At 59.1% G+C, this 23,083-nt stretch overlaps 1 protein-coding gene across 18 annotated transcripts in view; it reads left to right on the forward strand.

Annotated features, from left to right (window-relative positions):
- Positions 1-23,083, forward strand: part of LRP8 (LDL receptor related protein 8) — a 79,280-nt gene that overhangs the window by 21,332 nt on the left and 34,865 nt on the right. For 12 of the 18 annotated variants that reach the window (XM_005665391.3, XM_005665396.3, XM_005665392.3 and 9 more), the window contains exons 3-5: positions 12,327-12,449; positions 18,925-19,053; positions 22,044-22,427. In XM_005665391.3, coding sequence (XP_005665448.1) covers positions 12,327-12,449; positions 18,925-19,053; positions 22,044-22,427 — 636 coding nt within the window. The remainder of the gene's footprint in view (positions 1-12,326; positions 12,450-18,924; positions 19,054-22,043; positions 22,428-23,083) is intronic. The other 6 variants (XM_005665399.3, XM_013999360.2, XM_013999361.2 and 3 more) reach the window with 2 other exon arrangements.

Here is a 23,083-nt window from a genome sequence, read left to right on the forward strand (position 1 = left end):
GTGATTTCAACGTTGGAAAGCGTCTGAATCTATGCTCCTTACATCGAGCCGTTTGGGTCTAAGTACTTTGAGACTGTGTGTTTTAAGATTCTAAGAGAGTCTCCTCAAATCGGAGATTCTGTTCTGTGATTCTAAGGCTAGGTTATGATTCTGTGGGCCTCTTAAGCTGCAGTTCTGCGCCATGCCTGGGTCTCAGAGGGGAGTCCAGTTGCCTGGCTGAGGCTGCTTTGGGAGGGTGAAAAGCCCAGGCCTTCTCTGGCCTCCGCTTCCCCACTTGTGAAATGCAAGGGTTGGTCCTGACTCGCAGGTGTGTTCTGTCTCCACCCGCTTTGGCCCCGGCAGTGTGCACTGACCACCCCACAGCACCTCAGGGGGCACCCAGGCACTTTTGCCATCTGAGCCACGTCCCTTGTCCCCAGCCCTCTCCTGGGTTACAGCAGGAAGGCAACCCAGCTTTCCTCAGAGTTCCAGCAGGAAAGCTGGCGAGGGTGATGGTAAGAAAGGAACCAGATCATTGACAAGAGCTGTTGCCTTGGAGAGCTGAACAATTCACTACATAATTTCAGCACCTATAATGTCCTTTAAATCTTGCCCCCAGGGGTTGTGTTGTTACCGAGTGTTAGCCCCATTTTATAGGTCGGGAAGCTGAGGCTCCGAGAGGTTAACTCACTCCCTGTAGCAGTGAGTTCCAGGACCCTGAGTGCTTGCTGCCTTCATGCCAGGCTGGTTAAACGAGGCATGAGCACCCCAAAGTGGTCGTGTGATGAGGGAGCCTGGGGACCCCATAGGCATCTCTCCCGATTCACACTTCCTCGCTGGAACTGCCCCTGGGATGTTCAAAGGCTTCAGAGAATGGACTCCATTTCCTTCCAAATGCTCCAAGAAGCCACAAAAGAAACTGCTTTCTTCATCTGCTTTTATTTTATTTTTATTTTCATTTTTTGGCCACATCTGTGGCATGCAAAAGTTCCCAGGCCAGGGTGGAACCTGTGCCACAGCAGCGACCCAAGTCCCTGCAATGATGGTGCCAGATCCTTAACCCACTGAGCCACAAGGGAACTCTTTCATCTGCTCTTAGAATCTACCTTTTCCCTCTGGCTCAAACAAGATTTCTCAGGACGGGCTTCCCCAGCCCCCACTGCTTCCCCATTGGTGCACCATCACCCCTTCTTTGAGGTCAACTCACAAAGCTACCAGCTCGCCACCCTGCCCCGCAAGCAGCCCTCACCCACAGAGAGGAGAAGCGCTGCTAAGAGCTCCCCCAGGCCTGAGCTGAGCATCCTTGTTTTCAGCTGGGGATGTCTGGGGCCACACAGCAACCTCACCACCCTCAGTTCTCATCAGGACCATCAGTTCTTGTCTCCTGAGCTTGGCTGTAATGTCTCTGAGGGAAGGTCCGCCTCTCTCATCTTTTTCTCTCCTTGTTGAGCATGAGGGATAAAACGACCCGGGGTCTGGTCCTGCCTCGCTGTGACCTTGGGACAGTCCATTGCCTTGCAAGGGCTTTTGCTGCCTCGCCTCTCAGAGGGGGTGAGGCCGCCACCCCCTCACAGAGCTGCTGTGAAGAGCCTGGCAGAGGGGCAGGGGCCCAGGCTCGTGAATCTGTCGCTCCGCCTCACCACATCCATCCAGGATCCCAGTTCTGCCCAATGTCGTCTGGGCTCCAAGGAGTTTCCAGAGTCTCTTGGGTCCCCCAAACAGCCCTGCTGTTCCCTACCGCTGAGCTGCTGCTCCTCCACGGCCCTGGCTACAGGCACCTGCCGTCTCTCCAGAGAGCACCCATGCTGAGCCACGCACGGGCTCTGCTGTCCTCGTCACCCAGCCGCGCTCCTGCCTCCCCTCTGAGAAGCTGGCATCCTTCCGCTGTCCACCTGGTGTGGTGTCCGAGGTGGCCCTCGCATGGCACATGCAGAGGACCGGGCCCCTTTCTCCTCCTATGTCTGGATGAGGAGGCCGAGTCACGGGGAGGGCCAGGGACTTGTCCAAGTTCACCTTAGAGGTCAGAGGGTGCCTGGAGTAGTGTCCAGGGCTCTGAGGCCCTTGTCGTTCAGAGGCTTCTCTCTGTCCCCTCCCCGCCCCCTGCCCCCCAACCAGGACCTGGGTTTGCAGAATGGCCCAGAATAGCCCTGTGAAGAGCTTGGCCGCAGCCACGGGCCCAGCCACCGTGGGAGGGACAGGTTTGCATCTCCCCCAGGCCGAGCCTTGGGATGACTCACTGAGCCCGCCCCGGTCTGGTGGAGCCTCCTGGGGCCTCCCAGGCTGTCTGGAGGGACATGAGGGCTGTCGCCTCTGACCGCCAGGGTGGGTGTGGCCCGGAAGGCTTGCTGCGGGCCCTGTCCCAGTGTGCCGTGCCAAAAATATGGCAGAAAAACAAGCACCCTGTGGAGAACTGAGCTGGCTCCAGTTCTACCTGCTGGGTTCTGGGCCCTGCAGACCCCAGGCGCGGGCTCCACTGCCTTGGGCCTTGTTGGAGGTGGAGGGCCTTGTCACACACCATCAACGGCTGATGCTCGAGCCGGCCTGGGGGAGTAGGAGAGTTTTGCCAGATGGAGATGAAGAAGCACGTCCGGCAGGTGCAGCCGCAAAGTCAGGACACGGGGTGGGCAAGCCCACCACGGTTTGTCCGTGACCCTTGGGTGGATGTGGGGGCGGTGGTAGCCAGGGATAGACAAGAGGTGTTAGCAGGGCAGCTTCAAGTGTGCCTGAGCACCCAGTAAGACACTTGGTCATCGTCTCGGGGTGATGGGAACCTGGCAGGACAAGGGAAGGTGGCTTTCTGATGATGGAGAGGCCTTCAGCAGGACAATGGCCAGTGGCTCTGGATTTCCAGCCCCCAACCCGGAGCCCAGGGGTGGGTTGGGAGGGCCTGCGGGAATCCCTCCCTCTGCCAGCCTCACTCTGGATCTGAGGGTGGCAGCACCCGACCTAAAAAAGAAAAGAACTTAGAGATCGTGTTGTCCAATCCAGTCCTGTCACGGAGGAAGAGAGCCAGGCAGAGAGAAGGCAGAGGACTCACACAAGGTCATACAGTAGAGCCAGGGCACCGATGGGAGGGAGCCCAATGCCAACCCTGCTCGCAATGGAATGGTCTTAACCCCTTTCTCAGTACAAGCCAGCAGCTCCCAGGTCTCAGCCATTTGGCAGAGCAGTGGCCTGAACTTCAGGCCTCCTGCTGGGCACAGTGGGCCCAGGCTCCCTGGATGGCCAGCGAGGGGCTGAGGGTGGTAGCGAGCCCAGGGCCAGCACAGAGGCGGTGCCCCCAGAGAGTGGTACAGGGCGTGTATTTCCCAATAACAGAATGTGGCTGCCCATTTATCACTAGGATGACCCCATGGAGCTTCGCTCAGAAAACGTCTCTTTCCAGCCTAACTGGTGAAAGTATTTGCCTTTTCCGCTCAGGTGGGGCTGCTTCCCAGCCACTGCTTCCTTGTGGGCAGAGGACTCTGCATTGACAGTACTGCCTGCCGGCATGTCTGATGTCTTCCAGCCCCATCTCCCCTTCATTTGTGCTTTTAATTACATAAACCAGGAAAGAAAAGAAAATATGGGAGCTCCCGTTGTGGTGCAGTGGTTAACAAATCCGACTAGGAACCATGAGGTTGCGGGTTCGATCCCTGGCCTTCCTCAGTGGGTTGAGGATCCAGCGTTGCCGTGAGCTATGGTGTAGATTGCAAATGCGGCTTGGATCCCGCGTTGCTGTGGCTCTGGCATAGGCCGGTGGCTGCAGCTCCGATTACACCCCTAGCCTGGGAACGTCCATATGCCGCAGGTGCGGCCCTAGGAAAAAAAAAAAAAAAAGACAAAAAAAAAGAAAAAATAAAATAAAATGGAATGGGGCTGCTCCTCCTCCAGCAGGTAGGGGTCACATTGCTCCATCATTTGGGCCACCTGGCTGCTGGGTAAGAATGACTGACACCCACTCAGCCCAGTCTCCAGCAAACCCTGCTGCTGCCAGGCTCGTGCATTCTCAGGCCCTCCCAGCTGCAGAGTTCTGCCCAGGGAGCCCTGGGTTCCCCACAGAGCCCAGAGAGGCTGCCTGGTGTCGCCCAGCTTGCTGGTGGCAGAGCCCGGCTGGAATGAGACCTGGGGTCTTTCTTTTGGCTGCAGAAGAGGAGGCAGGAGAACCGTCCCTCTCAGACCCATCGGGGCTGGTGATGGGAGAACAGGGCCTGGAAGCTGGGGGGCCTGGGTGGGCTCTGAGGTTGGCCTGTGGAGGCCCTGCCATGGACTCCCTGCCCCCTCTGCTCAGGCAGCCTGGCTGGGGTTAGAAAAGGGGTCCCCAGGTCAAAGGAGGCCAAGTCCCCACTGGGGCCGGCCAAGTGCTCTCGCCTGAGCAGAGGGACAACGTGCCACTGAGAACCAGACAGGGGCCTGGCTGGAGGTCGTGGACGGTTTCTCAGCCGCCCTTCTGCCTTCTGGAGGCTTCTACTCAGAGGCTGTGAGGGGCCCTCCAGCTATTTCCTGGGGACCTGAACCCCAGTGTCAAGTGGGTGTCTCGGATCCGGGGTGGGCAGTCCTGAGTCCGAGCGATGAGGAGCAGCCATCTGCTCCGCGCTGCCTTTTCTGAGCAACCCCCCTGGCGTGGTGCTTGGTCTTGCCAGCCAGGGACCCCTGCTGATCCCATCCCCCACCCCGCTCACAGCTGTCACCAGCTCAATACCCCCGCAGCCACAAATCACTGCGACAGGAAGACCCCTTTGTCGTCTGGCCCACGGAGACGCGCATCTTCCCTATGGCGACAGGGAGTCCCACATACCCCAGTGATGGCTTATACTCCCTTGGTGACAGTGGGGCCGGGGTCGGGCAGCGTCCGAGAGCGGCTGCCATGTGCTGGGGCCCTGGACGAGGGACGTGGCCGTGGGAAGCCCCTGGCGATCCCTCAGAGCAGCACCGCGAAGCACAAGTCATCTGTGTCACGAGTCACAGACCCAGACTGTCAGCGGGAGGCCAAGTGGGAAGAGGTCCCCCGGTCTGCGCGAGGCGCAGGGACCCGTCTGGTGTCGGACCCTGTGCGAGGCGGTGCAAGGGGGACACGGAAGCAAAGGATGTTGGCAGCCAGCGACCGGGGGCCACGTGGACACCCAGGCTGAGAACATGGAGGGAAGAGCCCCGGCCCGGGGAGAGGGGGCCTGGGTTCAAGTCCGGCCATGAGGTCGCGATCAAGTACCTGCACCTCTGGGGTTCCCTCTGTGCTCATCTCGCTGTCTCTACGGGCTCCAGCCGAGGTCCGCTGAAGGTCATAGAGACCCCCCCCTCTTCATTTGGAACAAGGTGGTGTGGGCAGCGACATCTGCGTCTGCCACCACAGCCGTGGGACCTGTGCTGACCCTGACTCTGTCCGTGTCGTCCTTCAGCGGCCACTTGAAGCGGCTGCCCCCTCCTCACGGAGGAAGCTCTGTGATGCCTCCCATCCAGCCTCCCCTCTGCTCCCTTCCCCTACAGCTCATTGCCGCACCCTGCTTATGGTTCGCTTTTGTTTGTCTCCTGATCTGGACTGATTAAAACTGTGCCGCTCCCTAGTGGATTGGGCCAGGAAAGGAGAGAACCTGGAAAATGGGGGGTGTCAGACCCTGTGTGAGGCCGCGAGAGGGGGACACGGATGAAGGGTGGGCAGGTGCTTGGAGTGTGGGGCCAGGTGGACACCGGGCGGAGGACATCGTCTGATTCAAAAGCAAAGACGCCCCACCTGAGCGTGGTCCTCCCACGGTCCCCACCCCAGCCCTTTCATCTTCCCCCACAAACTCTTCACGTGCCCCCCTCTCCCCCCCCCGCATCTGCGGCTTCTTTTCCTCTTTCTCCCCAGGTGGGATGAGAGGGTGGAGGACAAAGCAGACTCAGATGTCACCTGCTGATGGATGGTGGTGGCCTGAGCCCCGGAGCCCGCTGGGCAGCACAAAGCCGCGAGCCGGGCCCCTCCCACCACGCTCCGTGGTGCTGGGGACACGGTGGGAACGGGCTGCCTTTCTGGCACCACCCGGAGCCTGGAGTCGGACTGTCAGCGTGGCCTCAGACACAGTCCCTTGCAGGACAGAATGGGGGGCAGGGCACACATGGCGGGGGTTGGGGGGGGCATCCATGGTTTGTCAACATGTGTGACCCATGCAGGAACTGTCCTGGAGTCCTGTCATGAGGCTGAGGGTGTGCGGATTGGGGTGGTGCCGTCTTAGAGCCCCGAGTCCTTAGAGATTTAGGACCTTAAACCGGTGGAGGTCGTTCTAAATGGTACGTGAGACTCGTGGCATCTTTAAACCGAAGGTTCTTAGGAACGTCACGTGTCCAGGGAGGGCTCGGGGTCAGGGCTTGAACCCAGGGCTGCTGGCCCCCGAGCTGCTACGGCTGGGCTGTGAGCCCGGGTTTCAGGGCCCCCAGGGCTGCCAAGGGAGTAACGAAGAAATAGCTGATGAGCACCCCTCACGCTGCGTCAGTGGTGCAGCTCTGCTTTAATCTATTTATATTTTAGGGTTTCACTCAGGGAGAGCATTCCTCTGCTTAAAAATACAATTTTCCAGGCCCTGCGCTGTGCTGCAGCCCTGTGCCAGGACCCGCTGCAGCCCGAGAGGGTGGCTCTGCCCGGTGGATGAACGGGCAGGCCAGCCGGGCCTCCCGGGAGGGGGTGCAGCTTGCCCCGGGCCACCGTCTCCTCCCCCTCTCACTCCTGCTGTGTTGTTGCTGCAGCCAGAGAACACTCTGGGTCTGTCGTCCTGTTGACTGGGGTGACAGTTTAATAGTAGCTTCCTGGGCTGTCATTTAAATCTGCCTGCCAGGTTAGTAGGCCAGGGGCGGGCTGGCACGCCCCCCTGCCCCCACCCCGGATCTTCCTTCTGCTGGCAGCGGTCGCCTTGGCAACGCCAGGGCCTGGCGAGCTCTGCAGAAGGGTGACCGTGGGGGGAGCAGCCCTTTCATCTCCCCGACCCGTGTACAAGTGGCCCAGCTGCCGTAGGACTGGGTTGCAGGGCCGAAGCCAGGCTGCTGGGTGCTGGTCCAGGCCTGGGAGAGGAGATGGGGACAGCTGAGTCCCCTCTCTGCACACTCCGCAGCTGAGACATCTTTCCTGGGAGAGAAGGGACCTGCCCCAGGTAGCTTAGCAACAGTGTTGAGCTGGAGTCACCTGGCCTGTGGGTCTCTGCTCTGTGCTCAAAGAATGTTCCCTTGGGCCAGGACCTGCCTGCAGAGGGCAGATAGGGCCTGAGTCTCTCCTCTCTCCCTGTCCTGTGTGACCTGGTACCAATTCTCCCCTCCCCCATGCTGGGCTCACTTTTGGACATGAAGCTGCTCCTAGGACCGGGGTCTCCCCAGGGGCGTCCCCTCAGCTTCACTGGGCCAAGTGCCCCGTAGATGCTTTCTCCTGTTTGTCATGGCTTGATGGAGCCGGCCCAGAGACAAAAGACTGGGTACCAGCCTCTGCTGTGTGACCACAGACCAATCCTTCCCCTCTCTGGGCCTCATCTTCTGATCCATAGGATGAGGGGCTCACACTCCAGCAGAGTTTCATCCAGTGTGGCTCATTGGACACTTGTTTCTTGGGAAATGAGTAGACATGGCATCCAATAAAGAAGTTCCTGGGCTAAATAGGTCTGGGAGGTACTGGAGCAAACAGAACCACTCTGCTGTCTTTACTGCAGACCTTCTCAGGGCCCTTGGCAGGCCAGGGGGCATCATGCATCTCCAGGGGGAACACAGTCTTATCCCAGGCGTCGGCGTGGATGGTCCCCTGGCTCTCTGTCCTGCCTTCTGCCTCCCTCTTCCCCCGTTAGGGCCTGATGGTCCGCGTGCATGGCTCCATCAAATCCTGAAGGGGGCCCCGGCATCATGGAGCCGTGGGTTTTGTTGGCCGCCCTGTGCTTAGCAGAGGGGGGTGAGTCCCCGGGTGAGCTCAGGGTAACCAGGCCCTGCCCTGGGCCTCTGAGGGGAGGCCTGCTGCCTGGCAGGGAGATTTGGCCCCTGGACTGGCGGCCCTCCCAGGTCCCTTGCCACTCGCCTCCTCCCCAGCCCCGAATGGCTACTCTGCTGGCTCCTCCACACCCCACGGCCTGATATCCCTCTCCCTGGAACACCCTTCACCGCTCTCCTCACTCCCACGGCTTGGCTGACCTCTTTTCCTTGAACACGGTCCCCTCCTCCAGGAAGCCTTCCTTGGTGCCGTTGTTGGCCCCATTGCCTTCCCCTGGCTTCCTGGCCACACCGTGGACCAGGAGTCGGAATCCCTAGGTGCAGATGCAGCGCCCCCACAGACACGCCCTGTGCCCACTTCTCCCCGGGCCTGGCTTCTGCTTATAAAATGAGAGGGCCGCAGAGGGGACCTCAAGGCCCCGGGCTGTGCTGGGACCGAGCCACGGGGAGCAGCTCTGCCTGGCAGCCCTGACTCATCTCTGTCTTGAAGCCCCGTCTCTGCCCTGGGGCTGCGGGCTGAGCGTGGGTGGGGCAACCACAGCACACAGGCTGCACTCTGTCTCCAGGAAGGACGACTCTGGGGGCCGAGAAGCTGGGAGGTGCAGAGGGATCATGACAATTTCACGAGATCATAGATGCTGGGCGCGGAGGCGGCTGAAGGTTCCATCAGCGCCACACCTCCGCTTCCAGATGAGGAGGCAGGCCCCCGTGGCTGATGGGCCTGAGGTCACACACACAGCAGCTGGGGCTGCTGGTTGCACAACGCCTCAAACTTGCCCCTTTCTGCTTTTTAGTCCATAAAGCCCTGGCGCCGTCCTTAGCCCTTGTTTGCTTCTCACAACCACCCTGGGTAGTGAAGCAGGGATATTATCCCTGAATGTAGATAAAGAAAGTGAGGCTCAGAGAAGTTGTGTAACTTGCAAAAGGTCACACAGCTTGGAAATGGCAGAGTAGAGTTCCATCACCCGTGAGCCTTCCGAAAGCTGTCCCCGTGCTTGTTATAAACAGCAGCTCCCACTTCCTTTGTCCTGGATTTCCCGTTCTGTTCCCCTCCGCCCTGGGGCCAGCCCCTCCCCACTGCCCTTGGGAATCCCAAGTCCTTTGTGGCAGCCCATCTGTTGCCATGGCCCCAGATTATGATGTCGCAGACACTGGATGGCTCTGTACTGCTCCTGGGCTGTGGAGTACAGGGATTCAGAGACGTGGGCATTGTGCACAGGGCAACTGGCATGGAGGGGCATAAATCCCTGGAGACGGAGCCATGGCCTGGAGCCCAGCTTGGGAATCACCCTGGACCTGGAGCGAAGGCCACCAAGGCTAGGAGAGTGGGGTCTTGCCGGGCTTGCTCCGACAGCCTCAGAAGACTGCCCAGTCTTCATCTCTTGGCCAGGCTGCGGTAGCCTCTTGAAGAGGGGCTGTTGGGCTCTTTACATCAAACAACTCAACACCGGGATGCTCGCTCAGTTCACCTTTTGTCTTTTGACCTTGTGGCAATGCTGCCTGGGAAAGCCACCATCCCCACTTGCCCAGAGAGGGAAGGACCTTCCCGGGGTCACCCAGAGAGGAGGTGGCTGTGCCAGGATTGTGTCTCAGCTCTGCTTCCAAATCCTTCCACACTTGGTGACCCTTCAGCCAGGGTCCATCCTGGCATTGCCCACGCTGCCTCCGTTTCCCCAGGGTGGTCCGTTAGCAAAGCACGAGTTGTCATAGGCCCCGGTTTATTCTGCTGCACACTTCTGGGCACATTCCAGGAGAGGGCTTCGTGCAGGCGCCTCTGAGCTGTGGCTGATCTGCAGCCCCTGGGATCTACCCACACTGCATTGGCCTCTCTCGGGTCCTCATCCTTAGCCTGATAATGCAGAGGTGGCTCAGTGACTTAGTAGAAGGAGCCCAAGCTTTGGCAGCTGCCACATGGAATTAACCTCCTGCTTCTGCCACCTACCACCTTCACCTCTTGGAGCCTCAGTTTCCTCCTCTGTAAAATGGGATTAACAACAGCTGCCAAGATAGCTGTTAGGAGTCACCGGGATACTGGGTGAAAGATGCCAGGGCAGAGGCAGTGTGGAAAAGGCCCTCCATGATCACGGCAGTGACCGAGTCTGTGCCCTAAAATACCAGTATGGGACAGGTACCCTTGAGGCTGCCATTTCCTGGCCTCAAGGCCGCCTTTTGGGACTGTGGCTGTTCTGGCCTCCTTGCCCTGTGCCTGCCAGGACTTGGCACACTGTGCGTGGCCGCGTTCACCCCCAGGCTCCCGGAATGTCAGGAGGAAGGGGTCCTTGGAGAGTGGCTGGTCCAGGCCCGGGCCCGGGGGTGGAACCCCTTCCTCATTTTCTTTGTCAAGCCAGCCTTGCTCGCCTGGGGTGGGTGAGTCGTACCCTTGAGCTGACGGGCTGGACTGAGGTCCCTTTGGTGAGCTCAGGGCACAGACGCAAGTACCAAGCTGAAGCCGAAGCAGGTGGACCTTCCCACCCACTTGCAGACTTTTCTTCCACGTCTGATGCCCCTGGGCGTTTTGTTTGGGGAGTTGTGTGTGGACGAGGGAGGTCTGACTCCAAGGTCAAATTGTGGCCCTGCTCCCACCTAGGTGTGACCTTGGGTGTGTAACATAATACCCTGCGGCTGAATCTCCCCACGTGTCAAGTGAGGCTATACCAGGCCCTCTGTCGTGGGGTTTCCTGGTAAAGAGCCTGGCATGGAGACTGGCACACAGGTTGCACTCAGAGGATGTTAGAACAGGAAAAAGAGGAGTGGAGTATCCTTTTTTTTTTAGATGTTGAGCTTCTTACAGAAGGAGCACTGTATTTGTGTTAGGAGATGCCCCGGTGGCCATGGATCATAACTACTCATTTTCCCATGATTATGGGCCATGATTTACCAAAAGCTGGTCCCATGTCGGCATCTTGGAATCTATTACCCGTGTTGACTGACAGTCCCTCGGCACAGGGCTCTGGGAGGACGGTGTGGGGTCCTGGGCTGGGAGGCAGGCGAGCTGGTTCTGATCCCTGCCTTGCTGTGTTTCCATGGGCTAGCCCCTCTCTCTCTCTGGGCCTCAAGCCTCCGTCTGTAGGCAGCCTCTGAGGCCTCTGGTTTCTGGTGGCCCTGCCCAGGCAGTGGTGGTCTTCTGAGAACCGTGTGAAGAAAACTCAGTTTAGAATGTGGGTGTACTGCAAGGATTTCATTGCAAAGGCAGACAGAAACGGAACGGATTCAGGAAACTTAGCGTCTGTCCCTAAATCCCTATCAGGCTGCTCAGGGCGGGGGAGGCAGTCACGGGGCTGGGGGCGGGGGTGGCTGTGGGAGGGTTTCCATAGCCCAAGGCCAGACGCTGGGAAGGCGCTTCCCTGGGAGGTGCGCCTGGCCCAGGAGATGTGGGAGCAGAGGCTGGGCGGCTGCCTTTCCGCTGGGCTCTCTGTCCCCACTGAAATCTGCCCCGAGTTGGGTCCTGTGCTGAACCTGACGCAGTCCCTACCCTGGAGGAGCATCAGGTCCGTGGAGGGACAGGGAGAAAAGCAAATCACGTGGGTCCCCGTGTTCTTGGCCTAATTCTGCTCCCGATGTGATAGCCCAGCCAGCGACATGCATCCCCTCTGGGGGCACAGAGCAGCCATTTCTTTGGCTTCTAATTAAGATTCAGACCATCAAAACAGCAATAGCTGCGACTTACCGAGCATCTGCTGCATGCCAGGGTCTCTGTGGCGCGTTCTTCATACATGAGAACTTATTGCTCCTCCTCAGGGCCCTTTGTTTCCTATGTCCCACTACAGAGATGCGAAAACAGAGGTTCAGAGGCTAAGTAGCATCCCCAAGGTCACAGGGATACAGAGAGGCAGAGCAGAGAGGGGGCCTCCCCTCCAGGCCAAAAACGCCTTGAGGGCAGAGACTGATTTGGGTGTCTCGCCTGTAGAGTCTCTGTCCCTCACTCTGAAATGGACACTATTCATTAATTTTGACCCAAAGTGATCATTTTCTTTTATGCTGTATTAGCACCAGCTCCCTGGTGCTTGCACAAGGGACCTTGCCTCCAGTCTGGTTGGGAGGAGCAGGAAAGGCAGGTCGGGGACCTACCACCTGGCAGAGGAGGCTAAGGCAGCTACCGTAGGTAATCAGGGAGGGCTTCCTGGAGGCTGTGGCAGTGAGACTGGACTTGAGGGGAAGAGACAGGTGTGAGAGGGGAACAGGCCTTCCCTTGGTGGCTGGATCGGGTCGCCCTGGTGGAACGTGGGAGGAAGTGTCATCCATCTCCTCCTGGTAGGGACTGACAAAGCCTCTCTCTCCTGTCCTCTCCTGGTCAGCAAGGCGCTCCTGGGGCTGTGGGAGGTCCCGTGGGCCGGCTTTCAGCTCACACACATCCTGGTCACATAGCCACCTGACTGCATGTCCCAGAAACACTCTGTGTCCAGCAGGCCCTTCACGTTCTTCTCCTTGCCCTTCAGCCAAGAAGACCTGTGCAGACAGCGACTTCACCTGTGACAACGGCCACTGCATCCACGCGCGGTGGAAGTGCGATGGCGAGGAGGAGTGTCCCGACGGCTCCGATGAGTCCGAGGCCACGTGCAGTGAGTCCTGCCCCTCGGGCGGGGGAGGGGCCTGGCTCTGGGCCGCAGTTTCCCCAGCAGGTCTTCCGTGTTGGGAGGCTGGAGGCTCGAGTGGGGTGACCTACAAACAGAGCCCCAGGCTCACTTGGCGCTGAGCCCTCAGAGCTCCTGGCTGGCATCGGGGGCCTCTAGTGGCTGGTGTCTGATGACCTGTTTCTGGGCTTTCTTCACGGCCCTCTTGGGATTGGGCCCTGTGCCTGTAGCGCCAGAAGCTAGAAACAGCCCCTTTGAACCCTTCTGCCCAGAAATAGCCAGGGCACGTCCTCTAGGCCTCCCCGCAGCCTCCCTCGCTATTTTTTTGGAGACCTCTCTTCGTGATTCTAATAGCTCCCATGGGTGGCTGGGGCTCATTGAGCCTTCCCCGTGTGCTGGGCCCTGTGCTCTGCACTCCGTAGGCGGTGCTTCGTCTTAGCTCCATAGCGGTCTCGGGAGGCAAGTGCTGTCTCTTCCTGAGTTTTGCAGAGGAGGGCACCGAGGCTCAGAGAGGTTGCGTGACTTGCCTAACACCACCCAGCAGGGATTCCGAGGCCCCAGCTCTTTCCTGTGCCCTGGGCGGGCAGAGCCCAGAAGCCCAGCCTCCTGGGCAGGCTGGATGGCACCAGGGGTGAGGAGCGGCCAGAGGCAGAGCGAGGGCCAGAGCTGAGCCCCAGGCCCGCCTCCCACACTCAGGCTTTGTCTCTCCACGATTTCTCTTCCAGGCCCTAATCCTCAAAGCAAACTGACACCCGGCAGGTCATTCTGTGACATTTGTTAAATTAAAAAGGAGATGAGAAGGGGGCGGGGAAGGACCCCGTGGTCCTGGAGGCAGAGCTTCAGCAGAATGAGCCCGAGACAAAAGGCTGGGCGGGCGGCACGTGCAGGACCGTGGGGCTGGTGGGGACCTGCTGGTCACAGACCTGGGGCCTCCTTAGGGGTCGCCGTCCCCCAGAGGCAGAGGTGGGCACAATGGAGACTGGCATCCCATCTAGGGCTGTGGCTGGTGCTAACTGGGTTTCCTTGTCTCCTAGCAACAGAGCTCCCAGTCTCTGTGTGAGAAAAGAGAAGCGGGGAGTAGGAGCCATCCCTGCCCATGACGGGGCCCCTCGTTTCCCTGCACAGCTGCCCTGTCCTATCCTCACCCCGCCAAGCAGCCACGCTGTCCTGGAGGTGCCTGGGCAGGATGGCTGCCTGGCGCTTTGTCCTCAGCTTGGGGAGGAACAAAGCCCAGCCACACCCGCTTGTGACTCATCCTCATGGCAACCTTGGGAGGGAGTGGAGAACCTTAGAGAGAAGGAAACTGAGGCTTGAACAGGTCCTGCCACTTGCCCGAGGCTGCCCAGCTAACCTGGGACAGAGCTGCGTGCAGCCCGGAGTGTGTGTGTGGGGGGAGGGGGCTGTGGCCACAGGGCAGTCAGCCAGCTCGGACCCCTGGACCCTGGGGGCGGGAGGGGAGGGGAACCTCAGCGTGGTGGTCAGGGGTCCTCTCCCCCGTGTCTCTGTCTCCTCGCATTGATGCTCCTTTTCATCTTCCTCGGGCCCAGCCCTGCTCTCCCCGGCCGCCTCCCCGTCCTGCCTGCTCCTTCCTCCTCCCTCTTGCCATTTCTCGCCTCCTCACCCTGGCCCTGCCCACGTCTCCCTCTGTCTTCCTCTCTCTCTCTCTCTCTCTCTCTCTCTCTCTCTCTCTCTCTCTCTCTCTCTCTCTCTCGTCTCAGCGTTTGCGGCCTTCCCAAGCTCTGGGCTGTGCGGGGCCTCTGGCCCCACGCCTGCTGCCTCCCAGGGCTGCTTTGTGCCCAGCCTACCAGCCTAAAGCACAGTTAGTTACCTGACAGTCCAGTGACTGGAGACCTAGAGAAGCTGAGGGCCCTGCTTCCAAGATGCACAGGTTGTTCAAGGCTGATGTGCCTTTTGCGACAAGGCTCACTGAGGCTTGATGGAGTGTCAAGAGGCCCAGCTCTCGTGTGCTTTCCCGTCCCTCGTTGGGCCCTGGTTTCGAACATTCCAGAATTCCAAAGACCATGATGCTGCGATAACTGGACTCTTAGGATTCTGAGACCTTCTTTCTGCCCTGCCTGTCCCAGCTGGGGCACAAGGCCCAGCATCCCACTTTCCAGGCACAGTTATATGGGTCACACACAGGCGGGCAAAGGCCGTGGGTGGGGAGGGCTGCCTGGAGGAGGTCAACCAGAGCAGGACCTCCAGGGCCGGGCAGAACTGGGGGCAACAGGACCTGGTAGCAGGTTGTTCACAGCTTCCTAATTGAATAGGAACCCAGCAGCCAACCCGCTGCCTATTTAATGGGTGTTGTCATAGCAACCTCTGCAGCCTACCAGGTTCCTGCCGACTGTGCCAGCTCCCAGGATTGAGCCCCCTTCCCGCCTGCAAAGAAGGATTATGGTCAGTAGTAAAGAGTCATGTGTTTGGTGTCTGATATATTCGGGTTCGGACCTCAGGCAAGTTGAGCAATCTCCCTGAGCCTCAGTTTATTCATCTGTAAAGTGGGGGTGATGGTGCCTACCTTACAGGGGTTGTGAGAATCAAATGAAAAAAATTGCAAAAAAAAAAAAAAAAAATGCACACAGAGTGTCCCTGCTAGAATAATTGGCAGTGTGATTTTTATTATTACATTTTGACTCCAGGCCTTCTCCCCAAAATACGCCCATTTAAAATCTTAGAAAAGGAGTTTCTGTTGTGTCTCAGTGGTAAAGAACCCAACTGGTATCCATGAAGACGGGGGTTCGATCCCTGGCCTCGCACAGTGGGTTAAGGATCTGGCGTTGCCGTGAGCTATGGGGTAGGTCATAGATGAGGCTCAGATCCCGTGTTGCTGTGGCTGTGGTGTAGGCTGGCAGCTGCAGCTCTGATTTGACCCCCCTAGCCTGGGAACCTCTTTATGCCGTGGGCGTGGCCCTAAAAAGCCACACACAAAAAAATACATCTATCTATCTTAGGATGGTCTCAGTGAGGAGGGGTTTCATGGAGAGGGAAGGGTGTTTGGGAGCAGGTCTCCATTCTCATGTCGTCCCGTTCCCCCCACCCTGGCTCCTGCCCCCCTCCTCCATGTCGCCTGCCTGTTGCTGGCTGGGCTTTCTCCTAGCTCTCTTTCCTTCTGCTTCTGGATTCTGTGTCTATCACATTGAGCCAGGAGTCAGCGTGGAAAAACCCGGACATTTGCCTAATGAAAGTAGCATTTCAGCTCTAATTATAGCTCTCTTGATTGGGGATGTTTGTGACCCACCTTCAGGCATCTGTTGGGAGGGGTGCAGGGCAGGGAGATTGGCTCAAGGTGAGTGAAGAACAATTCTGGGTGCTGCTTATTGAAAATGCGGTGGAAGGCGTGCATCTCCGAGCCTGCGCCCTGGGAGGGGACCTCACTCACTAACCAGGGGCACCTTCCTATTAGAGGCCAGAGCTTTTCTGAAATCCCCCAGCAAGGTCCTCACCCAACCCCATGAGAAGGAGCTGGCTCTGCCCCCTCGAGCATGGGGGGATGGTCCCATGCCATGCTTCCTGGGGGCAGCAGCTGGACTCTGGTCATTCCCACTGCCTGAGTCTCTGGTCCCCTTGGAGCTGGCAGTCCCCGTTTGGAGGTCGTCTGCCCCTAAGCCTCACGTGACCTGACTCTGCGAATGTGCTCGCTCGGTAAGGAGCTGTCAGGCACTTTCATTCTTTATTCAACAGACATTTCCCTTTTTATTAGTTTGTGAACTTATGACTTAGAGAAGGTACCGATGGATTTGGATTTCTGGGGCAGGATGCTTTGGGAATTTATAAATGCCTCCGGCCACTCCGGGATGCAGTTGCAGGCCCTTGGTAACTTTGGAGGGTTCCTGATATCTGAGAGACAGTGGGGTTTCTCACTCTTGCCTTTGAGAACCCGGGGATACTTGGACCAGAGGCATCCTTGGAGCATCTGTTTCCAAGAGAGAAAGGGAGGGAGGGAGGGAGGGAAGGAGGTAGAGGAAGAGAGATGGGGAGAGAGGGGCGTTCAGGGTTGGGCGCTGCAGCGTGGAGGGCCATGTGGACTCTACTGCTGTGTAATGTGCATCCGCGGGGGGTTAAACCAGCACCCCCCACCCCCCAGCGCCCCCACCCTGCCCAGGCCCTTTGCATTTGCGTCTCATGAAATAAAACAAGGGCACCCGTTCTCGGAGTTCCGCGTTCGTTCCAGGCACTGAGGGTAGGGGTTTCCATGTTTCCTCATTTAAACCATCCGTGTGACCCGACACTGGGTGATGACGTAACCCCGATTTCAGAAGAGTGGAGCCAGGGCGTGCGGAGAGGTTCAGTGACTTGCTGAAGGACCTTCATGTTGGTAATGAGATTTGGACTCAGGCCCATCCAGCTCCAAAACCCACGTTCTGTCTCCTGCATTGGGCTGGCCGGGGCCTTTGGCTTCAGTTATCCTGAAAGTGGACACCAGGTGGCCTGCCATCTCGCAGATGCCCTCTGAACAAAGGCCCAGTGAACCTCCCCCCCCCCCCGGTGACCCCTTTCCAGCCCAGGGTCCCTGGGAGACCGATGGGGGCTGCTCTTCTCATGTGCGGTGTTACGTCTCTTAAGTCCAACAGCGCGTTTGGGGTTGAGGGACCTGGGGTGGAAGCCCGGCTCTGCCTCTCGGCACAAGACTTTGAGCAAATGACTTACCCTCTCCGAGTGCTGCGCTCCACTTCTGGAAAATGGAAGTAGGAATAGGAGCCACCTCATAAGGAGATGCTGCATGTCAGTCCTCCCCAGACCAGCGTCCCAGGCGGGGCAGTGCGAAGCCTGACCTGGTAACCTCGGAGTAAGGTCCGCATCCTGCTTTGGGGAAAACAGTGCATCTCAAAGGAGACGGTGAGGTTCCAGGAGGGACAGCTCACTTCCCCTCTCTGGGCCTCTGTCCCCTGTCACTTCAGTGACTATTTCTCAACGTAACCTCTAGGACCTCTCGTGCCCTGGCATTCCGAGGCGCTGCCTTGACTCTTTGAGGGTATCAGGGCTGGGCTCAGGCACTGCTGAATCCTCCGGAGCCTATAATTAGAGCTGTCTATTTAGGGACAGAGCAAATATCTTATTAATTATAAAGAAAGAAAGCAGACGGGTTGTTTAATCATTGTCCTTGCTGAAAGGTTCTGCAATTAACTGTATAAATATTCATTCAGAGTTCAAGCAGCTGCCTGCTTCACTGGGGTTTGCAGGACCAGGCCCCCCGGAGGCGGTGCCGAGGGTCACAGGCCATTTCAGTCACCTGGGCTTTTGGGGCGGAGAGTTTGGGGCTGGTTCTGGGCCTCTTCTTTACCCACGAGCCTTAGAGGTTTGATGGAAAGGGCAGCGTTTAGGCAAAGGAACCTGGACTCTGCCTCTCACTGCTGTGCATGTGGGGCCATTTTCTAGGTCTCCCCGCGCCTCAGTTTCCTCATCTGTAAAATGGCATGCTTACCTCCTGGAGCCACTGCCCTGCTGTGGGCCGGGGGTGCCGCTGACAATGCTCTTTGCTCAAGGCCCTTGGAGTCTGCAGGCACGGCCTGCCGGGCCTGCTTCCCTGGGAAGGTGAGGGTCGGGAATATACGGGAAAACATCTGTCCTTCAGCGCAGGGCAGCTGACCCTCTGTGGTGCTTGGTAAATATGGCTCCTGCCAACTCTCTGGGAGGTTCTGGCTCCCGAGGCCTGGTGTAGGGCACCCGGCTGCCTGGTCCCCCTGTCCTCTATCCGTCTCCGACTCGGCTGGGTCTTGTCACGTGGTCATCCTAGGCTGCTCCGGCTGTGAGCCATCCCCGGCCCTGATCAGGGTTCTCGTTCTTTCTTCCAAATTGAGACTCAACCCTGGGGCTTCGGGCCCCTGATGGAGTCAGCCTCTGATTGCGGCTGCAGTAATTAGAGCTGTGTGGTCCCGCTGGGCCCGGCCATGCGGCGGCTGCTCTCAGCAGCGGGCTCAGCACCACCGCTGGGGGAGGGGGCTTGGAGGGAGCTGTGGGGGCCTTGGCCAGCCCTTTAGATCGGCAGGTTCTGATCACGGCGTCACTGATCCAGAAGGCTACTTGAGACCCAAATGGGGCATGTCTTGCCCAGGGGCACACAGCTGGCAGGGCGGCTCTGTGTTGCTGGAGCCTAAAGGGGAGGCATGGAAGGGTGGCAGGTAAGGCTGGTGAGGCGGGCAGGGCTTGGGTTGGTCAAGGAGGGGCTTGAGTGTCAGGGACCAGGGGCCATGAAAAGGTGTCAGGCAGGGCAGTGGTGGGGTGAGTTATAGGATTCAGAAAGTCCTTGGGGGCACATGGGGGCATCTCAGACAAAGACACTGAGACAGGGGGCAGGAAGGCCCTGTCAGGTTCCAAGGCCTCGGGCCGGGTGGCTGGAGTCAGGCAGTAGGACAGGTTGGCGCCGTGCCCTGTGTCCCACCTCAGTGAAGCCAGTAGAACAGGTTGGCGCCGTGCCCTGTGTCCCGCCTCGGTGAAGCCACGCACGTGTGTCTCTCCACAGCCAAGCAGGTGTGTCCCGCAGAGAAGTTGAGCTGTGGACCCACCAGCCACAAGTGTGTGCCCGCCTCGTGGCGCTGTGATGGGGAGAAGGACTGTGAGAGTGGAGTGGACGAGGCCGGCTGTGCCACCTGTGAGTCCGGGGGAGGGGCCGGGCTCCCCAGGGGGCGTGGCGGGGGGGCGAGGAAAGGGCAATGGGCAGGACAGTGGTCGTGGCCGGGCACGGTGGAGAGACATTCTCATCCTCACAGCCACCTCACGCGCAGCCATTATCATCCCCATGTGTGGGTGAGGAAACTGAGGCTCAGACAAGCGAGGAACAGTGCCCGCAGCTGAGAGATGGAGCCGAGATTCAGATTCAGGTCTGGACCGCAAGCCTGACCTCTGCTCATCCATCCCATAAGCCTGTACCCACCTCCCAGCAAAGCCAGGGGGCCCAGGGTGGGGGCTGTGGTGAGAGATGGCCGTGTCCCAGGCCCGGGGACAGATTCCCGAGGTGGGAAGGAGGACAGTGGCTGAAATCTCGGGTTCGAGCACCCATGTCATAGGGCCGGAAGACATTCCCAGCAGCCTCCGTGGGGACAGATGGAGGCGGTCACTGGGGTCGTTCCATGTCGCTGAGCTTCACACACAGGATTATCTCCCTCCCAGGGAGCGGCCAGCAGGGCCTGGGACATTAGGGAGCACCACCCGGCCGTGCATGTTTCATATTTGATGGGCACCTACTGTGTGCCAGGTCTGCGGCCAGGCTCTGAAAGGGACCATAAGGCGAAGCCTACACAGCCCTCCCTCTGGGAGCTCATGATTAATGGAGATGGACTGGCTGTCGTGTCTAGGCTGTGAGGCTGGGCTGAAGTCTGGGCGGTCCCTCCGGGGCTTTTGCCAAGCACTTGCCCACCCCGGCTCTCGTCCTGCTCCCTCTGCCAGCCTCTGTATTTGCATCCTAGCCATCCCATCCTTCCTGGCCCAGGGGAAATGCCATCTCAGGCTTCTGAGTCCCAGCACTCTAAGATTCTAAGTCTGGAGTTTGGATGTGTCGGAAGCCAGAAGTGTCTGAGTCTGGGTGGGGGTAGATCCTGGCTGGCGCCAGCCGTTTCAAAGCAGCAGTGATTGCACTGGCTCATTTCTTCAGTATTTGGTGGGGCTCACTGGCCAGTGAGACTCCTCCTCCGTCCTTAGCCCCTGAGAATCGGATGCTTCCTTAGTCATCAAGGCTATCAGCCACTATCGCACGGCCCATTATGGCAGGCAGGTTCCCTGCTAATTAGAGAAGATGGGGTGTTCGAAGGTCCTATGGGGCTCCTCTCCTTCAGCTCCCACCACCAGGGCAAAGGAACAAGAATTCTTCCTTTTCTCATCTCTTAGAGCTTCTTCCTTTTGTGAATTCTGGGCATAGGCCTGAGAATATAGATCTTAAAGTCCTGTCAGCTCGGAAACCTTGGAGCAAACTCAGGATAAAGAAGCATTTCCTCCCAGAAGTCTCATCACATAATGAGTCCTCCCTCCCTGCCTGGACAGGAAGCAGGGGACCTCATCTAGGCGTCAGCTTCATCTTGAGAGGCAGACATCATGGGCTAGGCTATGCGTTTCCCACCAGCGCCCCAACATCCCAAAAGCCCAGAAGGGGGAAAAAAAATACATCTGTCAGAAGCGTGATAAAGCTGTCAGCAGCACATGACACGAGCTGCCTACATGGTGAAACCGACGACATCATTCTGCTTTATGGTTAATAACAATGAACAAGGACATGGTGCCACCAGCAAATCAAAACACAGACTCTTGGCGCCACCACGTGGAAAGATCTGGTGCTGCTACCACCGGGGCACCTGTGCCCACAGACCCTGTATCCATACCCTACCCGGGCCCTCAGGCCAGTTCTTGGCCTCTGCATAAGGAATGAAGGAGGGAAGGAGGCCAGGTGGCTGTTCTAAAAACAGCCTGTACTCCAGGAGAGGCGAAGAGAGCTAGAAAGCCAAAGGGAGTCCGAATAGGAAGTGAGAGGTCCACACCTGAATTCTGGTTCCCTCATCACCGTGGACTGACTGTGTGACCTGGGCAAGTTGTTCCTCTCTCTGGGCCTCAGTTTCCCCATCTGTAAACTGGCATTTGGGTTGGTGGTCTCTAAGGCTCTCCAGCCCCTGAGCTCAGAGCAGCCCATCAGAGAGGGGACACCCAGGGCCCCAGGCAGGGCCACTGATCTGTGCCCTGAACTGCCACCGCACATCCCTAAATCACTCCTCACATCCAGGCTGGTCCGGCCTCCATCCACACCACACCCACTCACTGCAGGGTGCTCTGTGCCGGGCCTTGGAGACAAAAGTGGGTCCAGCTCAGAGCCCGTGTCCATGCAGATTGTGGTCATGGGGCAGACGGAGAAGGACACGAGACCCAGACCCCTGAGCAGGCTTGTGAAGGGCACCTAACAGGAGAGCAGAGGTGGGTGGAAACTTCCTCAGCAGGGGAGTGTGAAGTGTGTCTTGAAAGAGGTAGGATGTGGACCCTCGAAGGAGGAGCTCATGGCTGTGATTTACAGATTCAGTGGCGGGCAGGAGGTGGGCGCCCAGCAGATGCATCAGCTTGAGCAAAGACTGGGGGTGGGAAAGTATGCAAATGATGTCGCGTGTGATGTGGAGCCACGGGCATGTGCGAGAGTGCGGCCCCAGGGCGGAGCCTTGCTCTACGCCAGTGGCCTTCTGGGCCCGCCCAAGGGACTTTGGGGGGAGGGGGGCGGGGCCTGAGCTGTGTTGTAAGGAAGTAGGTCCAGACCTAGTTCCCCAGAAGGATCACTGTCATGTCCCATTTCATTTCCTGGGAACATCACCAAGTCCTTCAAGACAAGTTGCCCTCTGCAGCTTTAGAGACTCTCCTGATCCCACCATCCTGCTGGCAGCAGGACAGGAATTCCCACTCCCAGGGAGGCTGGAGAGGCTGGGGTGGCGAGGGGGCTGCACAAGGTCGCCCAGCAGGACCCGAATTGGAAGCCCCCTTTGCTGTGCACTGTTCGGTCCCCCCATTAGGGCTCATTCTGGTCGGTCGGTGCGGGTCAGGGCCCAGGTAGCAGGACCAGAGGGCCTGGGGCGCGGGATGGGGTCCGGGGGCCGACCGGCTCTCTGTCCCGCGCAGTGTGCGCCCCGCACGAGTTCCAGTGCAGCAACCGCTCGTGCCTGGCCGCCGTGTTCGTGTGCGACGGCGACGATGACTGCGGCGACGGCAGCGACGAGCGCGGCTGTGCCGACCCGGCCTGCGGGCCCCGCGAGTTCCGCTGCGGCGGCGACGGCGGCGCCTGCATCCCCGAGCGCTGGGTCTGTGACCGCCAATTCGACTGCGAGGACCGCTCGGACGAGGCGGCCGAGCTCTGCGGCCACGCGGGCCCCGGGGCCACGTCCGCGCCCGCCGCCTGCGCCGCAGCCGCCCAGTTCGCCTGCCGCAGCGGCGAGTGCGTGCACCTGGGCTGGCGCTGCGACGGCGACCGCGACTGCAAGGACAAGTCGGACGAGGCCGACTGCCGTAAGCCCCCGCCCGCCCCTCGGGACCGCGCAGCCCCGCGCTCTCCACCCAGGGCGGCGGACGGGTGGTTGTCCCCCGCCCGCCGAGGGGCCTCTCTGCCCTGCTGCTCTCACCATAGCGATGTTTTAACTGGTGGCGACTGAGCTTGGGAAGAGTGAAGTGACTTGTGTGAGGTCATGCGGCTGCTAAGCTGCGGAGATCCGGGTCTTCACCGGTACCTGTGACCTTAGGTGATGCCCCCCTCCCAGACCTCCCACATCTGTCCTTCCCTGACCCCAGCAGTCACCCCACTGGTTCCAGTGCGGAGACCTTGGGACACTTTGGAGCCCCCCCCCCCCCGCCACTGGTCCTTCAAGGCCTGGCCCAGTTGCCTCTGATGGGCCCCCCTGGGCTGGGTCTCTCCCCTGAGCTGTCGAAGGTCCCTGCGCCACCCTCTCTTAGGGCCACTCCGCAATGCCGTCATTGATCGCCTCTCAGCCCCGCTCCACATCTTTGAGCTACGGGAGCATGGGAGGCTCCTAGTAATTGAGTTCCCCACCCTGCCCAGCGCCCTGCTGTGGCCTGGACACTGGGCACTCAGGCAGGGTTTGCTGGAAGCGTGAAGTCATTCAGTAAGGCGCACCGAGACCCAAAGGCCATGTGTGTCCGCTCTGGGG

This window comes from Sus scrofa, chromosome 6 (assembly GCF_000003025.6).
Source record: "Sus scrofa isolate TJ Tabasco breed Duroc chromosome 6, Sscrofa11.1, whole genome shotgun sequence".
In the NCBI taxonomy this organism is placed as follows: Eukaryota; Metazoa; Chordata; class Mammalia; order Artiodactyla; family Suidae; genus Sus; species Sus scrofa.